Here is a 17,117-nt window from a genome sequence, read left to right as displayed (position 1 = left end):
GCTCAGGCCTATGCTCAGAGAATACCGCCAGATGGTGCACAGCTTTGCGCTCACGCAAGCGCCGATCGATCTGAATGGCCAAGGACATAGACTCATTCAGACCAGCAGGCGTGGGAAATCCCACCATGACATCCTTAAGGGCTTCAGAAAGACCCTTTCTGAAAATTGCCGCCAGGGCACACTCATTCCACTGAGTAAGCACAGACCACTTTCTAAACTTCTGACAGTACACCTCCGCTTCATCCTGACCCTGACACAAAGCCAGCAAGATTTTCTCTGCCTGATCCACTGAATTTGGTTCATCATAAAGTAATCCAAGCGCCAGAAAAAACGCATCAACATCACGCAATGCAGGATCTCCTGGCGCAAGGGAAAATGCCCAGTCTTGAGGGTCACCACGCAACAAAGAAATAATGATTTTTTACTTGTTGAACGGGGTCACCAGAGGAGCGGGGTTTCAAAGCTAGAAACAGTTTACAATTATTCTTGAAATTCAGAAACTTCGATCTATCCCCAGAAAATAAATCAGGAATAGGAATTCTAGGCTCTAACATCGGATTCTGAACCACAAAATCTTGAATGTTTTGTACCCTTGCAGTGAGATGATCCACACAAGAGGACAGACCTTGAATGTCCATAACTACACCTGTGTCCTGATCCACCCAAAGGTTTAGGGGAAAAGAAAGACAAAACACAGTGCAAAGAAAAAAAATGGTCTCAGAACTTCTCTTATCCCTCTATTGAGATGCATTAATACTTTGGGCCAGCTGTACTGTTATGACCTGGTGGTTAGGAGCACCCGACACGACCTGATAGTTAAACTCACACAGGACAAGCTCTGCGATGTGGGAGCTCTGCTGACCGCAGGCCCTAATCCTATCACAACAACTAGAAATAGCCGTGGAGCGTTCCTGACTCTCCCTAGACGCCTCTTCACAGCCTAAGAGCTAGCTAGCCCTAGAGATAGAAAATAAAGCCTACCTTGCCTCAGAGAAATTCCCCAAAGGAAAAGGCAGCCCCCCACATATATTGACTGTGAGTAAAGATGAAAGTCACAAACGCAGAAATGAAACAGGTTTCAGCAAAGGGAGGCCAGACTTACTAAACAGACAGAGGATAGGAAAGGAATCTTTGCGGTCAGCACAAAAAACTACAAAAGACCACGCAGAGTGTGCAAAAAGACCTCCGCACCGACTAACGGTGCGGAGATGCCACTCTGCATCCCAGAGCTTCCAGCTAGCAAGACAAAATCATGATAACCAGCTGGACAAGGAAGCAATGAACAAATAATAACTATCAGGAACTTAGCTTCTGCTGGAGAAGACAGGTCACCAGAAAGATCCAAGAACGAACTGAACCAATGCAGGAACATTGACAGCTGGCATGGAGTAACGATCTGAGTGGAGTTAAATAGAGCAGCCAACCAAAGGATAAACCACGTCACCTGTGTAAGGAACCTCAGAAGCAGCAGCTTCACTCACAGCCACCAGAGGGAGTCCATGGACAGAACTCTCCGAAGTACCATTCACGACCACAGGAGGGAGTTCGACAACAGAATTCACAACAGGTAACTAATGCATCATCCAAATGTTGAAACCTAGCATCAAATAGCGTTTCTGCTTCTTATGGCCTGGTACACATTGTAGCGAGGGAACGTGTTGAAAAATGGTACTTGATCTACCATCAGGGTGTTCGAGAGCAGGAGCGCCAGGTGATTGGAGTGATGGGCTGTTCTGCACCACTCACTTCTGTATTGGGAGGTAAGCAATGCAACAAATCTTAGTTACTTACCGGTAACAGGATTTTGCAGAGCCCTTGACAGCACCACCTGAGAGGATATTATCCACCCATCAAGGACAGGAAACCTACTGAATAAAAAAGGCGGTACCTCTCCTCCGCATCAGTTTTAGAGCATGAGAGGGCTTCCAGTTAGTAACATTATTATTTATTTATATAGCACCATTGATTCCATGGTGCAAAGCAAACTAACAATTACAGACTGATACAGAGGGGCGAGGACCCTGCCCTTGCGGGCTTACATTCTACAGGATGGTGGGGATGGAGACAATAGGTTGAGGGTTGTAGGAGCTCCGACATTGGTGAGGCGGTAGCTTCGGTAGTGGTGAGGAGGCAGCAAGGTCAGTGCAGGCTGTAGGCTTTCCTGAAGAGGTGGGTTTTCAGGTTCTGTCTGAAGGATCCGAATGTGGTTGATAGTCGGATGTGTTGGGGCAAGGAATTCCAAAGGATGGGGATATTCTGGAGAAGTCCTGGAGGCAGTTGGGTGAGGAGCGGATAAGTGTGGAGGAGAGGAGGTCTTGGGAGGACCGGAGATTACGTGAGGGAAGATATCGAGAAATTAGTTCAGAGATATATGGAGGAGACAGATTATGGATGGCCTTGTAGGTCAGTATTAGTAGTTTGAACTGGACACGCTGAGTGAATGGGAGCCAGTGAAGAGATTTACAGAGGGGGGAAGCGGAGGAGTAGTGAGGAGAGAGATGAATTAGTCGGGCAGCAGAGTTAAGGTACCGTTACATTATGTGACGCTGCAGCGATATAGACGATGCCGATCGCTGCAGCGTCGCTGTGTGGTCGCTGGAGAGCTGTCACACAGACAGCTCTCCAGTGACCAACGATGCTGAGGTCCCCGGGTAACCAGGGTAAACATCGGGTTACTAAGCGCAGGGCCGTGCTTAGTAACCCAATGTTTACCCTGGTTACCTAAAAAAAAAAAAACAATACATATTTACATTCCGGTGTTTGTCGCGTCCCTCGCTGTCAGCTTCCCGCACTGACTGTGAGCGCCGGCCGGCCGGCCGTAAAGCAGAGCACAGCGATGACGTAACCGCTGTGCTTTACGGCCGGCGCTCAGTCAGTGCATGAAGCTGAAGGCGGGGGACGCGACAGACACCGGATTGTAAGTATGTAGTTTTTTTTTTTTTTTTAGGTAACCAGTGTAAACATCGGGTTACTAAGCGCGGCCCTGTGCTTAGTAACCCGATGTTTACCCTGGTTACAAGTGAAGTCATCGCTGAATCGGCGTCACACACGCCGATTCAGCGATGTCAGCGGGTTCTGGCCTTCTAGCTCCGACCAGCGATCTCACAGCAGGATCCTGATCGCTGCTGCGTGTCAAACACAACAATATCGCTATCCAGGACGCTGCAATGTCACGGATCGCTATCGTCATCGTTCTAAAGTCGTTCAGTGTGAAGGTACCTTTAAGGATGGACTGGAGAGGTGCAAGGGTGTTAGCAGGGAGGCCATAGAAAAGGATGTTGCAGTAGTCAAGGCGAGAGATAAGGGCATGCACAAGCATTTTAGTAGATTGACGGTTAAGGAAAGGACGGATTCTGAAGATATTTTGAGCTGGAGGCGACAGGAGGTGGAAAGAGCTTGGATGTGCGGTTTGAAGGACAGGGCAGAGTCAAGGGTTACTCCGAGGCAGCGGACTTCCGGTACGGGGGAAAGCGTGGTGTTGTTAATTGCGATAGATAGGTCAGGTATGGAAGCTCTATGAGATGAAGGAAAGATGATGAGTTCAGATTTGTCCACATTGAGTTTGAGGAAGCAAGAGGATATGGCTGATAGACACTCCGGGATTCTGGACAGCAGAGAGGTGACATCTGGGCCAGAAAGGTAGCTCTGAGTGTCATCAGCATAAAGGTGGTACTGGAATCCATGGAACTTTGAGTTGTCCCAGGCCAAGTGTATAGATTGAGAAGAGTAGGGGTCCTAGAACAGAGCCTTGGGGGACTCCAACAGAGAGAGGGTGGGATGAGGAGGTAGTGTGGGAGTGGGAGACACTGAATGTGCGGTTGAAAAGGTATGAGCAGATCCAGGATAGGGCGAGGTCTTTGATGCCAAAGGAGAGGATCTGTAGTAGGAGGCAGTGGTCAACTGTGTCAAAAGCAGAGGACAGGTCTAGAAGGAGGAGCACAGAGTATTGTCAGTTAGCTTTGGCTGTAAGTAGGTCATTAGTGATTTTGGTCAGGGCTGTCTCAGTTGAGTGATGGGGGCGGAAACCAGATTGTAGATTGTCAAAGAGCAAGTTAGATGAGAGGTGGGCGGAAAGTTTAGCGTGGACGTGCTGCTCCAGGAGTTTGGAAGCGAATGGGAACAGCGATATTGGGCGCTAGCTGGACCTAGCAGTTGGATTGAGGGTTGGCTTTTAAGGATAGGCGTGATTGTGGCATGTTTGAAAGCAGAAGGGAAGGTGCCAGAAGTTAGTGATAGGTTGAAGAGGTGGGTTAGGGATGGGATAAGTGTGGTGGTGAGGTTGGGGAGGAGGTGGGATGGGGTCGAGCGCACAGGTGGTGAGGTGCGATTTGGAGAGGAGACAATTAAGCCCCCCCTTCAGTGATCTTGGAGAGAGAGGTTACGGGGTTTGGGCATTGGTCTGGTATACAAAGGGGTTGTGGTGGTTGAACAATGAAGACTTGCCTTGTTTGGTCGATCTTAGTTTTAAAGTGTGTCGCAAAGTCCTAAGCAGAGATGAGGGAGGTTGGAGGGGGCAGTGGAGGGAGTTAAAGGTTTTGAATAACTGTTTGGGGTTGGAGGATAGGGAGGATACGAGGGTTGTGAAGTAGGCCTGTTTAGCAAAGGTGAGAGCCGATTTAAAAGCAAGTGTTGCCTGTTTGAATGCAGTGAAGTCGTCTTGCGAATGTGTTTTCTTGCAATGCCGCTCTGCAACCCTGGACAGTTACCAGAGCCTTTTAGTGGTGTTATTGTGCCAGGGTTGTCTATTGATACCTCGCCATGAACGAGAGGGGCGACCGTGTCAATAGCTGATGCAAGAGTGGCATTGTAGAAAGCAGTGGCGCTGTCATGGAGTGAGGATATGGATGCCAGTGGTAGGATAGAGTCAGAGAGCGTTTGGGAGTCTATGTGCGCAAGGTTTCTGCGGGGTTGCGCATGTTGTTGGACATGGGTGACCGGTGAGGACAGGGAAAAGAAAGTGAGCAGATGGTGGTCGGATAGAGGGAGAGGGGAGGTGGTGAAGTTAGAGAGCAGAGACGGGTGAAGACCAGGTCTAGTGTATGTCCGTCTGTGTGGGTGGCTGAGGAGGACCACTGAGTATGTCCAAAAGATGAAGTAAGGGACATTAGTTTGGAGGCTGTTGACTGAAGGGTATCAGTGGGGATGTTGTAGTCACCCATGATGATGGTGGGAATGTCAATAAGCAGAAAGTGAAGTAGTCAGGTGGAGAATTGGTCAATAGAGGCAGTGCCCGGAGGTCGGTATATGACGGCCACTTGGAGGTTGGAGGGAGAGTGGATGCGGACAGAGTGGACTTTAAAAGAGGGGAGGATAAGGGAGGGTAGAGGTGGGATTGGGTTAAAGGTGCAGTTAGAAGAAAGGAGTAGACCCACTCCTCCACCATGTCTGTTGTCGGGACGAGAGGTGTGGGTGAAGTGGAGGCCGCCGTAGCACAGCGCAGCAGGGGAGGCTGTGTCAGAGGGTGTTAGCCATGTTTCTGTGAGGCCAAGGAAGGCAAGCTTGGAAGAGAGAAAAAGGTCATGAATCACATGAAGCTTATTGCAGATTGAGCGGGAGTTCCAGAGTGCTCCAGAGAGGGAGCAGGGGGGTGGGTGTCAGGGGCATGGGTTTTATGTTGGAAAGATTGTGGTAGTTTGTATTAGATAGGAAGCGATAGTAATGGCAGGTATGAGCTGTGGGGGTCCAAGGTTGGGAGATATGTCGCCAGCAGTGAGAAGCAGAGAAAGGGAGAGCAGGTGGGAGACAGAGAGTGGGCGACTTGTTTTATGTTTTATTAGGACAGATTTGAGGTTGAGGAGCAGGTCAACAGAGGCAGACAGGTGGGTAGGTAAGAGTGCAGTGGAGATGATTATTTTGTTAGAGGGTGCTGGGGTTTGTGGATAGCGAAGGAGAGAGGATTAGTGGAGCAAACACTGCAAGGGCATATGTAAACATGGTGAAGGAGTAAGATGGGTTAATAGAAAAGCTAGATCCATAACCATCACCAATAAACATTCTTTCTTAAACACCCTTAAAGTGCACACCACTAGTGATAAAATGGGAAGGAATATAAGGGTGCTGTCATGGGCTCTGTAAAATCCTGTTACCAGTAAGTAACTAAGATTTTTTTCCCCTTCTCCCATGACAGCACCACCTGAGAGATTTATATAGATCAAAAGCACCTTAGGAAGGGATCACCACTTATAACACCTTTCTCCCAAAGGATATGTCATCAGATGAAGACCACTTAAGACGGTAGGGTTTATAGAAAGTTGAAGGGGAAGACCATGTTCTTGCCTTACATATTCTGTTGATCGACATCTCCGTTTTCTCAGGCCAGGAGGTTGCCAAGGCTCTGGTGGAATGGGCCTTCAGGTTCTCAGGAAACGGCATATTACTAGAGGTGTATGCTAGGCTAATGGTGTCCCTAATCCATCTAGCTATAGTACCCCTTGTAACCTTAAGAACCTTCCTGATTCCCTGAAATGGCACGAATAAGGACTCACTTTTCCTCCATAATTATATAGGGCTGTCAAGGCAGACACCTGTACCTTAAGAGTGCTAGTGGCCAGGTCCATCTCTACCTCTTTGCAGAAATTTTAATATAGCTTTAATTGGGACTTTGCCACCCACAGACTGTCCTGAACAAGCTAAGAATTTAGCCCATATCCTGCGGTATAATCTAGTTGTTACCGGCTTCCTACTCTGCAGCAGGGTAGCGACTAAAGCCTTTTTGTATTAATAGTGCCCTCTCAAAATCCAGGCCATCAAATTCAGACCTGACCTCTAAGGATGAGACACTGGCCCTGCCTGAGGAGACCCAGAGTATCCAGAGATCTGATAAGGACATTCTCCTCATCCATGAGAACCATGGCCTCTTGGGCCAAAAAGGAGCAATGAGGATGACTCTTGCCCCCTCCTCCCGAATCTTTCTTCCTCAGGACTGCCAGAGTCAACATCAATGGGGAAAGGGGTAAGCCAGCCTGAAATCCCAAGGGATCTGTAGTGCGTCCACCGCGTACGGTCCTTCTCTTGGGTTCAAAGAGCAGAACATCTTTGCCTTCCTGTTGGAAAACAGGTCTATTTCTGGCTATCCCCATCGATCTGCAATCTGCAAAAAACTAGCGGATGCAGTTCCCAGTTTCTCTGCTTCTGGGTATTCCGGCTGAGAAAAGCCGGATTACGTACCGGTAATGCTCTTTTAATGAGTCCACGACAGCACCCCACATGAGAGAGAGGGATCCGCCCATAGGAACAGGAAACCTACAGAATAAAAGGAGGCGGTCCCCTCTCCTCCTCAGTTTAGTTACAGAGTATAAAAAGGGAACCGCAAAAGTGTTAGTATTCATTCTTATTCAGTCACATAAATTTCTTAACTCTATACAACCATTATTTGTGACCTTAAAGGAAAGAGCTGTGCATAATTTAGGGAGGGTAATACATGGGTGCTGTCGTGGACTCATTAAAAGAGCATTACCGGTACGTAATCCGGCTTTTTACCCTTCGCCACGACAGCACCCCACGAGAGATTTTCAGAGAGTCATTATTTGGGTGGGATTACTGTATTAAGAACAGCTCTACCAAAGGTCAGATCAGAAGACGTGGACAGATCAAGTCTATAATGGTTGTAGAAGGTGTAGACCAAGTTGCAGCCTTACATATTAAATGGATCGGTACATCTGCTTGTTCCGCCCAGGAGGAAGCCATGGCTCGTGTTGAGTGCGCTTTTATACCCACTGGAGGAATCTCGCCTTTTGACGTATAGGCCAAGCAGATAGCATCTCTGATCCACCGAGATATGGTAGCTCTCGTGACCCCATGTCCTTTCTTGTGGCCCTGAAAGGAGATAAACAGAGCCCTACTCTCCCTCCATGTCTGACACCTTTCTATATAAGTCAGGATGGCTCTTCTGACATCTAAGGTGTGGAACTTATGTTGTTCTGGAGTTACAGGTGAATCAAAAAAGGAAGGGAGAAATATTTCTTGTGACCTGTGGTAGGTGGACGCTACCTTAGGGAGGTATGAGGGGTCTGGTTTCAGGACTATCCGATCATGAAATATCAGTAAGAAAGGTGGGTCTACTGATAGGGCCTGGATGTCACTAACCCGTCTAGCTGAGGTTAGGGCTACTAGTAAGGCTACTTTATATGTTAGGATTTTTAAAGGTATTGAATCTAATGGTTCAAATGGAGAGCTTGTTAAGGCCTCTAATACTAGATTTAAATCCCACGGAGGTAGATGGGGAATATGGACCGGTTTACTACGTTCACAAGATTTTATGAATCTGGAGATCCACCTATTAGCTGCTATATTGCATCCATATAGGGCTCCTAATGCCGAGACCTGAACTCTTAAGGTATTTACAGATAGTCCTAACTCTCGGCCTTTTTGCAAGAACTCTAGGATAGGTGTGAGTGGAACTTGCTTAGTGAACGGTACCGTGTAGAAGTCTAAAAATTTATTCCATACCCTACTATATATTAGGGTGGTAGATCTTTTCCTGCTCAATAAGAGGGTGTTTACTAGTTCTGTTGAGAACCCTCTGGAACTTAATAGTTGCCTCTCAAATTCCACGCTGTCAAGTGAAGACCTTTCACTTGCGGGTGGAAAAAGGGGCCTTGGTACAGCAGCTCCTTGTCTGATGGGAGAATCCAAGGATCGCATAGGCACATGGTCTGGAGACAAGAGAACCATGGTCTTTTCGGCCAGAATGGTGCAATGAGGATTACTCTTGCCTGTTCCCTCCTGATCTTTCTGATCACTAGAGGAATCAGAGACATTGGAGGAAAGGCATATGCCAGTCTGAACCGCCAAGGATGGTGGAGAGAGTCCAACATATCTGGGTGATCCCTGGTGTTCAGGGAAGCGAACCTTTGTACTTGCCGGTTGTCTCTTGTGGCAAATAGGTCGATTTGTGGTATCCCCCATGCTTCTGTTATCCTTCTGAATATGGATTTGTTTAAGGTCCATTCTCCTTGACGCAACTCGTTTCTGCTGAGGTAGTCTGCCCTGATGTTCTCTACACCTTTGATGTGCAGGGCTGTTAAGGATGTTAGATGAGCCTCTGCCAGCTGAAAGATGTTTGCAGCTATGGTCATCAGACTTCCTGACTTTGTACCACCCTGACGGTTCAAGTATGCCACTGCGGTGGAATTGTCTGAGTAAATTCTTACATTTGTTCCATGAATCTGTGGAAGAAAATGATATAAGGCACATTCTATTGCTTTTAACTCCTTCCAGTTGGAGGAACATATTAATTCTGTCTGATCCCAAGTATTTTGGGCCAGATTGTCTTCCATATGTGCTCCCCACCCAATAGGGCTGGCGTCGGTGGTAATTATTTTAGACGGGTCTATTATCCATGGCACACCCCGTGATAGGTGGTCCATGTCTAGCCACCAGGATAGTGATTCTAAGACATTACTGGAAAGAGTTATTCTACTTTCTAGATAACCGTCTTTCCCCTGAGCCGACAATACTTCGTACTGCAATTGACGGGTATGGAATTGTGCCCAAGGTACAGCAGGGATACATGATGATAATGACCCCAGTAAGGACATGGCCTTTCTTAGTGTCATGTAGGGTTTGCGTATTGCGTCTGATACCTTTGATTGTATAGTCAACCTCTTTGACTGAGGAAGAAAGCATTTCTGACTTACGGAGTCTAGCTGGATTCCTAGAAATGTCTGAACGGTTTCTGGATTCAGCCGAGATTTTTCGAAGTTGACGATCCAACCTAACTCCTGTAGGGACGAGATCGTATTAGATAAACAAGTTTTACATTGAAGTGCAGAGCTTCCTACCACTAGAAAGTCATCTAGGTAGGGTATTATCAAGGTATCTCATTGGCGTAGATGAGCCATCACTTCTAGTATCACCTTAGTGAAGACGCGGGGAGCCATAGAAAGCCCAAATGGCATTGCAACATACTGAAAGTGACGAACCTTTCCCTCCAGGGTGACTGCTACCCTTAGGTACTGCTGATGTTCGGCATGTATGGGAAGATGGTAATAGGCGTCCTTTAAGTCTATTCCGGCCATGACACACCTAGGGAATAAGAGTTTTATGGTAGAACTAATGGATTCCATTTTGAAGGTATGATTACGCAGGAAAGAATTTAATTTTTTAAGATTTATGATGGTTCTAAATGAACCATCTGGTTTATTAATCAGGAATAAAGGGGAGTAGAACCCTTTCCCTTTTTGATCCTGGGGAACTTCTATCAGGACTTTTTTAGATAGAAGAGATAGGATCTCTATTTCTAGAGCCCTCTGTTGGTCCTGACCTTTTGGAGATGTTATTATGAAGGAATCCCAAGGGATTCGATCAAATTCTAATTTAAGGCCGTATTGCACAATGTCCAGAATCCACTGGCTGGATGTTATCTGTTCCCATTGGGGAAGAAAAAATTTTAATCTGCCGCCTACTTCCTGGTTAGCGGTATTTACGTCTCGGATTATGGGACCCGCTAAAAAAGGCACCTTTTTGCTTTGGGTCCTTCGACTCCCATCGCTCTCTTTGTTCAAGCGGCTTGTTCCTAGTAAAGGGGCGTCTCCTGAAGGCTCTCCTGTAGGATGGGAGATATTGGTTAGGGAAGCCTTTCTTCCTTTCACCTGCTTTATTCAGGAGTTCATCCAGCGTCTTCCCAAAAAGGAACTCACCCTGACAGGGAATCGCACAAAGTTTCGCTTTAGCTTGTGCGTCCCCCTTCCAATTCTTTAGCCAGAGTGCACGCCGGGCTGTGTTGACTAGGCCGGCTGACCTGGCTGCAAGACGTAGCGAGTCCACTGAGGCATCAGCTAGGAATGCTACTGCTTCTTTAATTTGAGGCAATTTCAGCAGGATAGATTCCCTCGAAGTTTTGCCTCTAATCTGTTCCTCCAATTGCTCCGTCCATACTAGTAGACATCTTGCAGTACAGGTACTAGATATGGCGGGCCTGAACGCCCCCGTATTGACTTCCCATGACCTCTTTAGTAAAGCTTCTGCTTTACGGTCCAGCGGGTCTGTCAGGACCCCTGAATCCTCCACTGGTAGGACCGACTGTTTGGTTGTGGAGGCTACCGCAGCATCAACTTTCGGCACCTTTGACCAGGTGTTTAGGTCTTCATCGCTGAAGGGATAGCGCCTTTTAGAGGATGATGGTAAAAACCCTCTATTCTGCTTGTCCCACTCCTTTTTAACAATATCTTTGATGGTTTGTATGACGGGGAAGGACCTACGTTTCCTCTGTCCTAACCCCGCAAACATTATGTCCTGTGCTGATTTCTTTTCTTTCCCATCTGGGCACCCCATCGTGCTCCTGACAGATTTTATTAAATTGTCCACATTACTGTTGGGAAGACAAAGTCCCCCTTCAGTCTCGGATGAGCTCGGCTAAGATCCCTCTTCGTCTGAAGAAATACATACACCCTCTGACTCCGAACTAACCGGAGACCGGGACCTGCTAGGCTGACGGGTACTGGCGCTACTTGTCTGCGCCAAACCCTGCATCTCTTCTCGGATAATAGCTCTGACATCTGAGGGAGTCATGATATTTTCCTGCCGTAGAGTTTGCATGATACACTCCGCACACAGTTTTTTGGCATAATCATCCGGGAGGGGCTGCGTACATAAAGCACACTCTTTATGCTTAGATTTGTGTGTCCTTTTCTTAGTCTAGAGGAAGGATACAGGAGGAACATATATCAGCATATAGGAAGAGACTCTTTCAAAAACTCACCCAGTGAAGCTGACAGGTACCGGTTCTGGAGGCGGAATTCGTTTGGTGGTAGAACTCTTCTCTGGAGGTCGGCCACCACTCTTTGTGCTGCTCCTCGTGCTTCTCTCCCTGCTGGGAGAGCGCTGTTGCACTGCGGGCAGGTGCGCTTCGTCGGCCGGTGAAGCCATTTCACACACACCGGCCCGACGCTAGCACTGCATTTTTAAAACTGCCGCCCATTCTCCTGCCTCCCCGGACCAACCCGGAAGTGCTCCCGCGACTTCCGGGTTAGACGCGCCGCTCTCACTCACCATGCGGCAGCCGGAGGCTATTAAGCCGGCCGCTGCAGCGCGCGCGTCCTCACAGTGCCGGCCGGACCTACGGTGACCGGACCCGGACCGTGAATGTTTGGCCAGACGAGGGGGGAGGCTGCAAGCAGGGGCTCCCCCGCCGCTGCTTCTGGTACCGCAGCCCCTGCCGTTCCCACAGAAACCGGCGCAGGCGGGTGCATGGCCCAGGGATCCTCTTCATCTGTAGGTAAGCCGGGTCCCTGTAGGAACAGGAAACCTAAACTGAGGAGGAGAGGGGACCGCCTCCTTTTATTCTGTAGGTTTCCTGTTCCTATGGGCGGATCCCTCTCTCTCATGTGGGGTGCTGTCGTGGCGAAGGGTAAAAATCTGCTTCTTCATTCTCCTTCCCTTTTATATGTATTGTGGTTAGTCTCAATTGATGCTCTTCCATGATCTGGAGAATTGACTGTGATAGCAGCATCAGGGCCTGGGATCTTGTGCCCCCCTGATGTTTGATATAGGCAACCGTTGTCTGACACTACCCGAATGTGGTGCACTTCTAGAGCCCCAGGGCTCTTGTGTAGCGGTTGTGACACATGACGCCAGCGCCCAATCTTCGCTGGCATCACTGTCCCCGCCTTTGGACAAATTGAACATGAAGAAGTAGTCCGTGCCGCAGCTGCTCTCACTTCCTCTTCATGTTAAATTCGACTGGAGGGGGGACAGTGACGCTGGCACCACATGTCACAACAACAGCCCAAGAGCCCTGGGAGAGCGAGTGCGGACAACGCGGGAACGGCACCAGCATGGGAGGGGAGTGTAGGCTTTATTACTTTATGAGAGCCAGGCGAGGGGTATGACAGGAAGTTGTCGAAGTACTGGAAAACGTCTTTAATGAACCATCCACTACCAAAGCCTTATTGATAAAAAGAAGAATATCAAGGAAGTGCTGCACATAAACAAAGGGAAATTAAGCTATGGCCGAATTTTAGACATCCAAGAAGTACGGTCCGAGTACAGACAAGGGTGTCAGACCCAGCTGCAGGTCTGCTGACCCAAACTCATGTATTTGGGAGGAAAGTCATGCATACGGAATTTATTTTTTCCCCCTTGGACCATGTTCACGGCCTTATTGAACAACATTGGTCTCAATGAGATCTCTGTTTTGACAGATTGCACTCGGACTGAAACTGCGGTCGTCTGCACGAGCCCTAGGGCTCAGGGGCTTCACACAAAGTTTTCATTGTATAGAAATCCCAATTTCAACCATGCATGACTGCAGTTGTCGTACGCTTTATGAGTAACTTGCCCACATTCTCACTTTATGTTCTGTAATTTGTCATCGTGTGATCAGCAGCAGACTGACTACTTGTCTGAAAGCAGAGTAACATTTAATGGCTTAAAAAACAAACAAAATTGAACAGTAACAGAAAGCACAAAAAAATTTTACTTTTTTATTTTCTACAAAAATACATCCAAAGAGACATTTAAATCATTGATGACATTGTTCATACAAATAAAAAAAAGACAATTTTAATACCACAAACTTTAGGAAGTTACAAATCTTTATCTGCAATATAAAAATGTACAGTTTAAATATAGGAAAAATTTCGAACAATGAAGATCGGACACACGACATCGAAACACTATAAAAACATTGTACTGCTGGATTGTAAAATAGTTCACCTAAAATATATGATTAAATGAAAAAGCAATATCATAAAATACTTTCAATCGCACATGTGTCAATATAATAAAAATAATACCCAGGAGTCGCCCCCCAGGAGCCGATTACAGTAATGCTCTTGTGCCATCTTCAATAGTAAAAGGTCTGCTATTCATTATACTTTCATCTACGGTCCAGAGATGAGCAAATACAGGATCATGACACCGACTCCACCAAAATGGGCTCCGACTCCACAGCCCTGATTAGAACTGGAGTCGGAGCCCATTTTGGTGGAGTCGGTGTCATGGAAATTGAGGAGTCGGAGGTCTTGCTTACCGACTCCACAGCCCTGGTTCTAATCTCTGGTCCGGCCCAAGAGATCCCGGCTGCAAGAGAGGATAAGAAGTTGAAACTTGTTGACGGCGAAACTATCTGCTCATCTTTACCGTAGTCGCATGAATGCAGAGGAAGCATCGTCCACTTAAGTTACATTTATTATTTTATTACCCACAATGTAGATTTACTACGTGGAACCAGGGTGCTGGTATGTTCTCATTTCATAAGTCAGGGGTGCACGGCCTTTTTTGGTCCAAGGGTCAGATAGTCATAATGAAAATTATGGGGTGTATTACCTTCCGTGACATTTGCGATATATAAAAAGAATATATCATAAATGTTTGATAGAATTTCCACCTACTTACAGGACTCTTACCTCCACCAATCAGCTCTAAATGGACATTCACACAGGTTTCTTTCTTTTTTTTTTTTTTTACAAAGATATAGAAAGATTTTGCACCAAATTTTACATCAAATACTCTTTGAATGAGATTGCTTCTATGGTGGTGTTTTTTCCCCACCTTATTTTGAGCATTTACAATTAAAATAGGAAACGATTTTTTCAATATATTTTGTAGTAAAATCCACTTTTAAATCCTTGTAAAAAAAGAAAAAAAAACCCAAAGCTTGCATATATCTTATATCTCCCATAAACTACAATGGAGAGAGTCACAGATAAGGAAGTTCACCTGTCTAAGTCACATACTACTTTATGAAGTGCCAAATGGCCTAAGAGACGCCATTCTCCTGATGTAGGAGACATCCCGAGGTGTCTACACCAGGCACCATTAGTACTTCCCAGTCTCGGATAAGGCGTGATCCGAGCATTGTCGGGTGCTAAAAGGGTCTTCAGCGGTTTCAAAAAGTAAGTTCCCGTGGCTGCTCGACAGCTGTAACACAGAGGGATTACCTGTTTTGTTAGGTAATCCCTGCGGGTCTAACAGCCACAAGACATGCAGCTGCTGGAACTCGAACCTATTTTCTGAGCACGCTGAAGACGCTCTGTTAGCACCCGAGCATGCTCAGATAACACCTTATCCCGGCACAACCTACTAATCACCCTGGTAAGAAAGGGCCCGTACAATAAAATGGATTTGTAACATAGGTCTATATCCAAAATGTGACATTGACAGCCTAGAAATAAGAAAATGTACAACAAATAGAAAAATTGGTCGACATAAGAATATATTACAAAAAAATACTGGTAGTGCAGTAGATGGTAGAAGAAATACAAGAAACTAGGTTGCAATCTTAGATGAAGCGGGCGTATAAAAAGTAATAAAAATACAATAAATATTTACTCTGTAAACATAAAGAGTCAAGTATTGGGATTTCTAAATCATGCCCATCTGAGTACTTTTCTAAAATCTTTCCTTTACATTCAGCCACTTTAAAAGGAAACTTCCATTCAAAAAGAATAATTCAATATATAAATAAACTTGTTGGCAGCGCTCAGCCAGAAGATATGCCCAAATCTCAATACATTACAGTGATGAAGCCAAGATTGAATGTGAGATATTTTCATTACAGCTGACAATAGAAGTTAAATCGCAAAATACAGAATAAGAACAAGAATAGCAAACATTTTTTTATAACAATTCATGTCGGAAGTAACAGGATCATTATTATATGCCAAGTAGAAGGAAACACACAAAGCTATGTATATTACTGTATGCAATAAACTGGCCGAACATGGAGAGATCAAGAGAAACCGGATTTTTAAACCGTTCTGAAATTCTGTGATATTAATCAATCATTTTTAAATGCTCAATAACCACAGGATTTTAAACTAACCCATTTAAATTAAAAGGAATGTCAGTAATGATGTAGGGGCAGAAAGCCCGATTCCAGCAATGTGTCAATAACTGGGCTGTTTGGTGTAGTTTGGATAGAATCCCTGTTTTCTCTGCTGTAAATGTAACAGTGGTCGGAATGTTGAGCTCTGTATAACCCCGCCCACACCACCGATTGGCAGCTTCCCATACACATTGGAAGTTAGCAGCCAATCAGTGGTGGGGGCGGGGTTACACAATAGCTGGACTGGTTTCCACATAACACCTAGTCCTCTACTGAATCTCTTGCTGATAAAACGCTGGTTGTATACGAACTACAGCACACAGCCTAGTAAGTGACATCTCTGGAATCAGAATTTTTTTTCTATATATTATGCTGCTCTCAGATTAAATAGCAAAAACTTGACGACTGATCCTCTTTAAAATAGAAAGGTTGAAAATCAAATATTGAGGTTAGTATTCTATGGGACACATTTTACCTGCATAGACACAATGTAAAATGATCTAAGTGCATGAGTGAAACAAAATGGTTACTACAGAAGAGTTGTCGAATGATCCTTGACAGCTGGACTAGACGAGTCAGGGTTTTTCAGATTGGCCTTTCCTTTAGAGCTCTGTTCCTCCGTACTGTTCCTAATGCCATAACTGAAGTAGATAATGAAACCTAAAGCACAAAACAGGATTATTACTAAAAGATTACGTGGAGATATTGAGTATTTGCGGAAGATTTTCGGCACCTAAAACCATAGTGTTGGCAGGAAAATAAACACTGAAAAATTTGCGCGTCACTTTTTCCCCACATTCATTTGAATCGTTGAAAAACGTTGCAACAACGAAGAAAGAAGCGACAGGTTGCAGATTAAAAAAAAAAAAAAAAAATGCACCAATAATTCAAAACTGCGAGGACAAAATAAGCAGAAATCTCATTCACTTTGCTGCTACTTTAAAAAGTGTGAACAAGACAAGTCCATAGAACTTTATGAATAAACTAAACTATGAATATGATAGAAACGATGATCATGATAGAAGTCAGGGATGATTAAAACAAAAAATTGTGAGTCTTCATGGATAGAGCTCCTGGATTCCATAAATCAAACGTGAGATGAGTAAATTTGCCTTCACACAACTCGTTTCTAGACGGGAGGTGGACCAGGCTGTCTGTATAGTGCATGGTTATACTGGGTCATTCAGAGCCAAAAGGCATTCTTCTTTTAAAGGTCCCCCATACATATTAGGCACCCGTGGGTCAATTACTCTGCTGAACGGCCATGACTCCCAGCCCATACCAGGAAAGCTTGGTTCCCCACTGGCGTACTTCCAGGGAGAAGGAAAGGAACAGCTTTCAACAGGCC

General features: G+C 45.8%; 1 protein-coding gene across 1 annotated transcript in view; it reads right to left on the bottom strand.

Annotated features, from left to right (window-relative positions):
* Positions 1-13,410: 13,410 nt before the first annotated feature.
* Positions 13,411-17,117, bottom strand: part of SLC7A3 (solute carrier family 7 member 3) — a 47,718-nt gene continuing 44,011 nt past the window's right edge. Inside the window, exon 12 of the mRNA XM_069747297.1 lies at positions 13,411-16,429. Coding sequence (XP_069603398.1) covers positions 16,299-16,429 — 131 coding nt within the window. The 3' untranslated portion in view covers positions 13,411-16,298. The remainder of the gene's footprint in view (positions 16,430-17,117) is intronic.

This window comes from Ranitomeya imitator, chromosome 2, assembly GCF_032444005.1.
Source record: "Ranitomeya imitator isolate aRanImi1 chromosome 2, aRanImi1.pri, whole genome shotgun sequence".
NCBI classification, from domain to species: domain Eukaryota; kingdom Metazoa; phylum Chordata; class Amphibia; order Anura; family Dendrobatidae; genus Ranitomeya; species Ranitomeya imitator.
The sequence above is the reverse complement of the archived record's forward strand: the minus strand, read 5'-3'. Positions and strand labels throughout refer to the sequence as shown.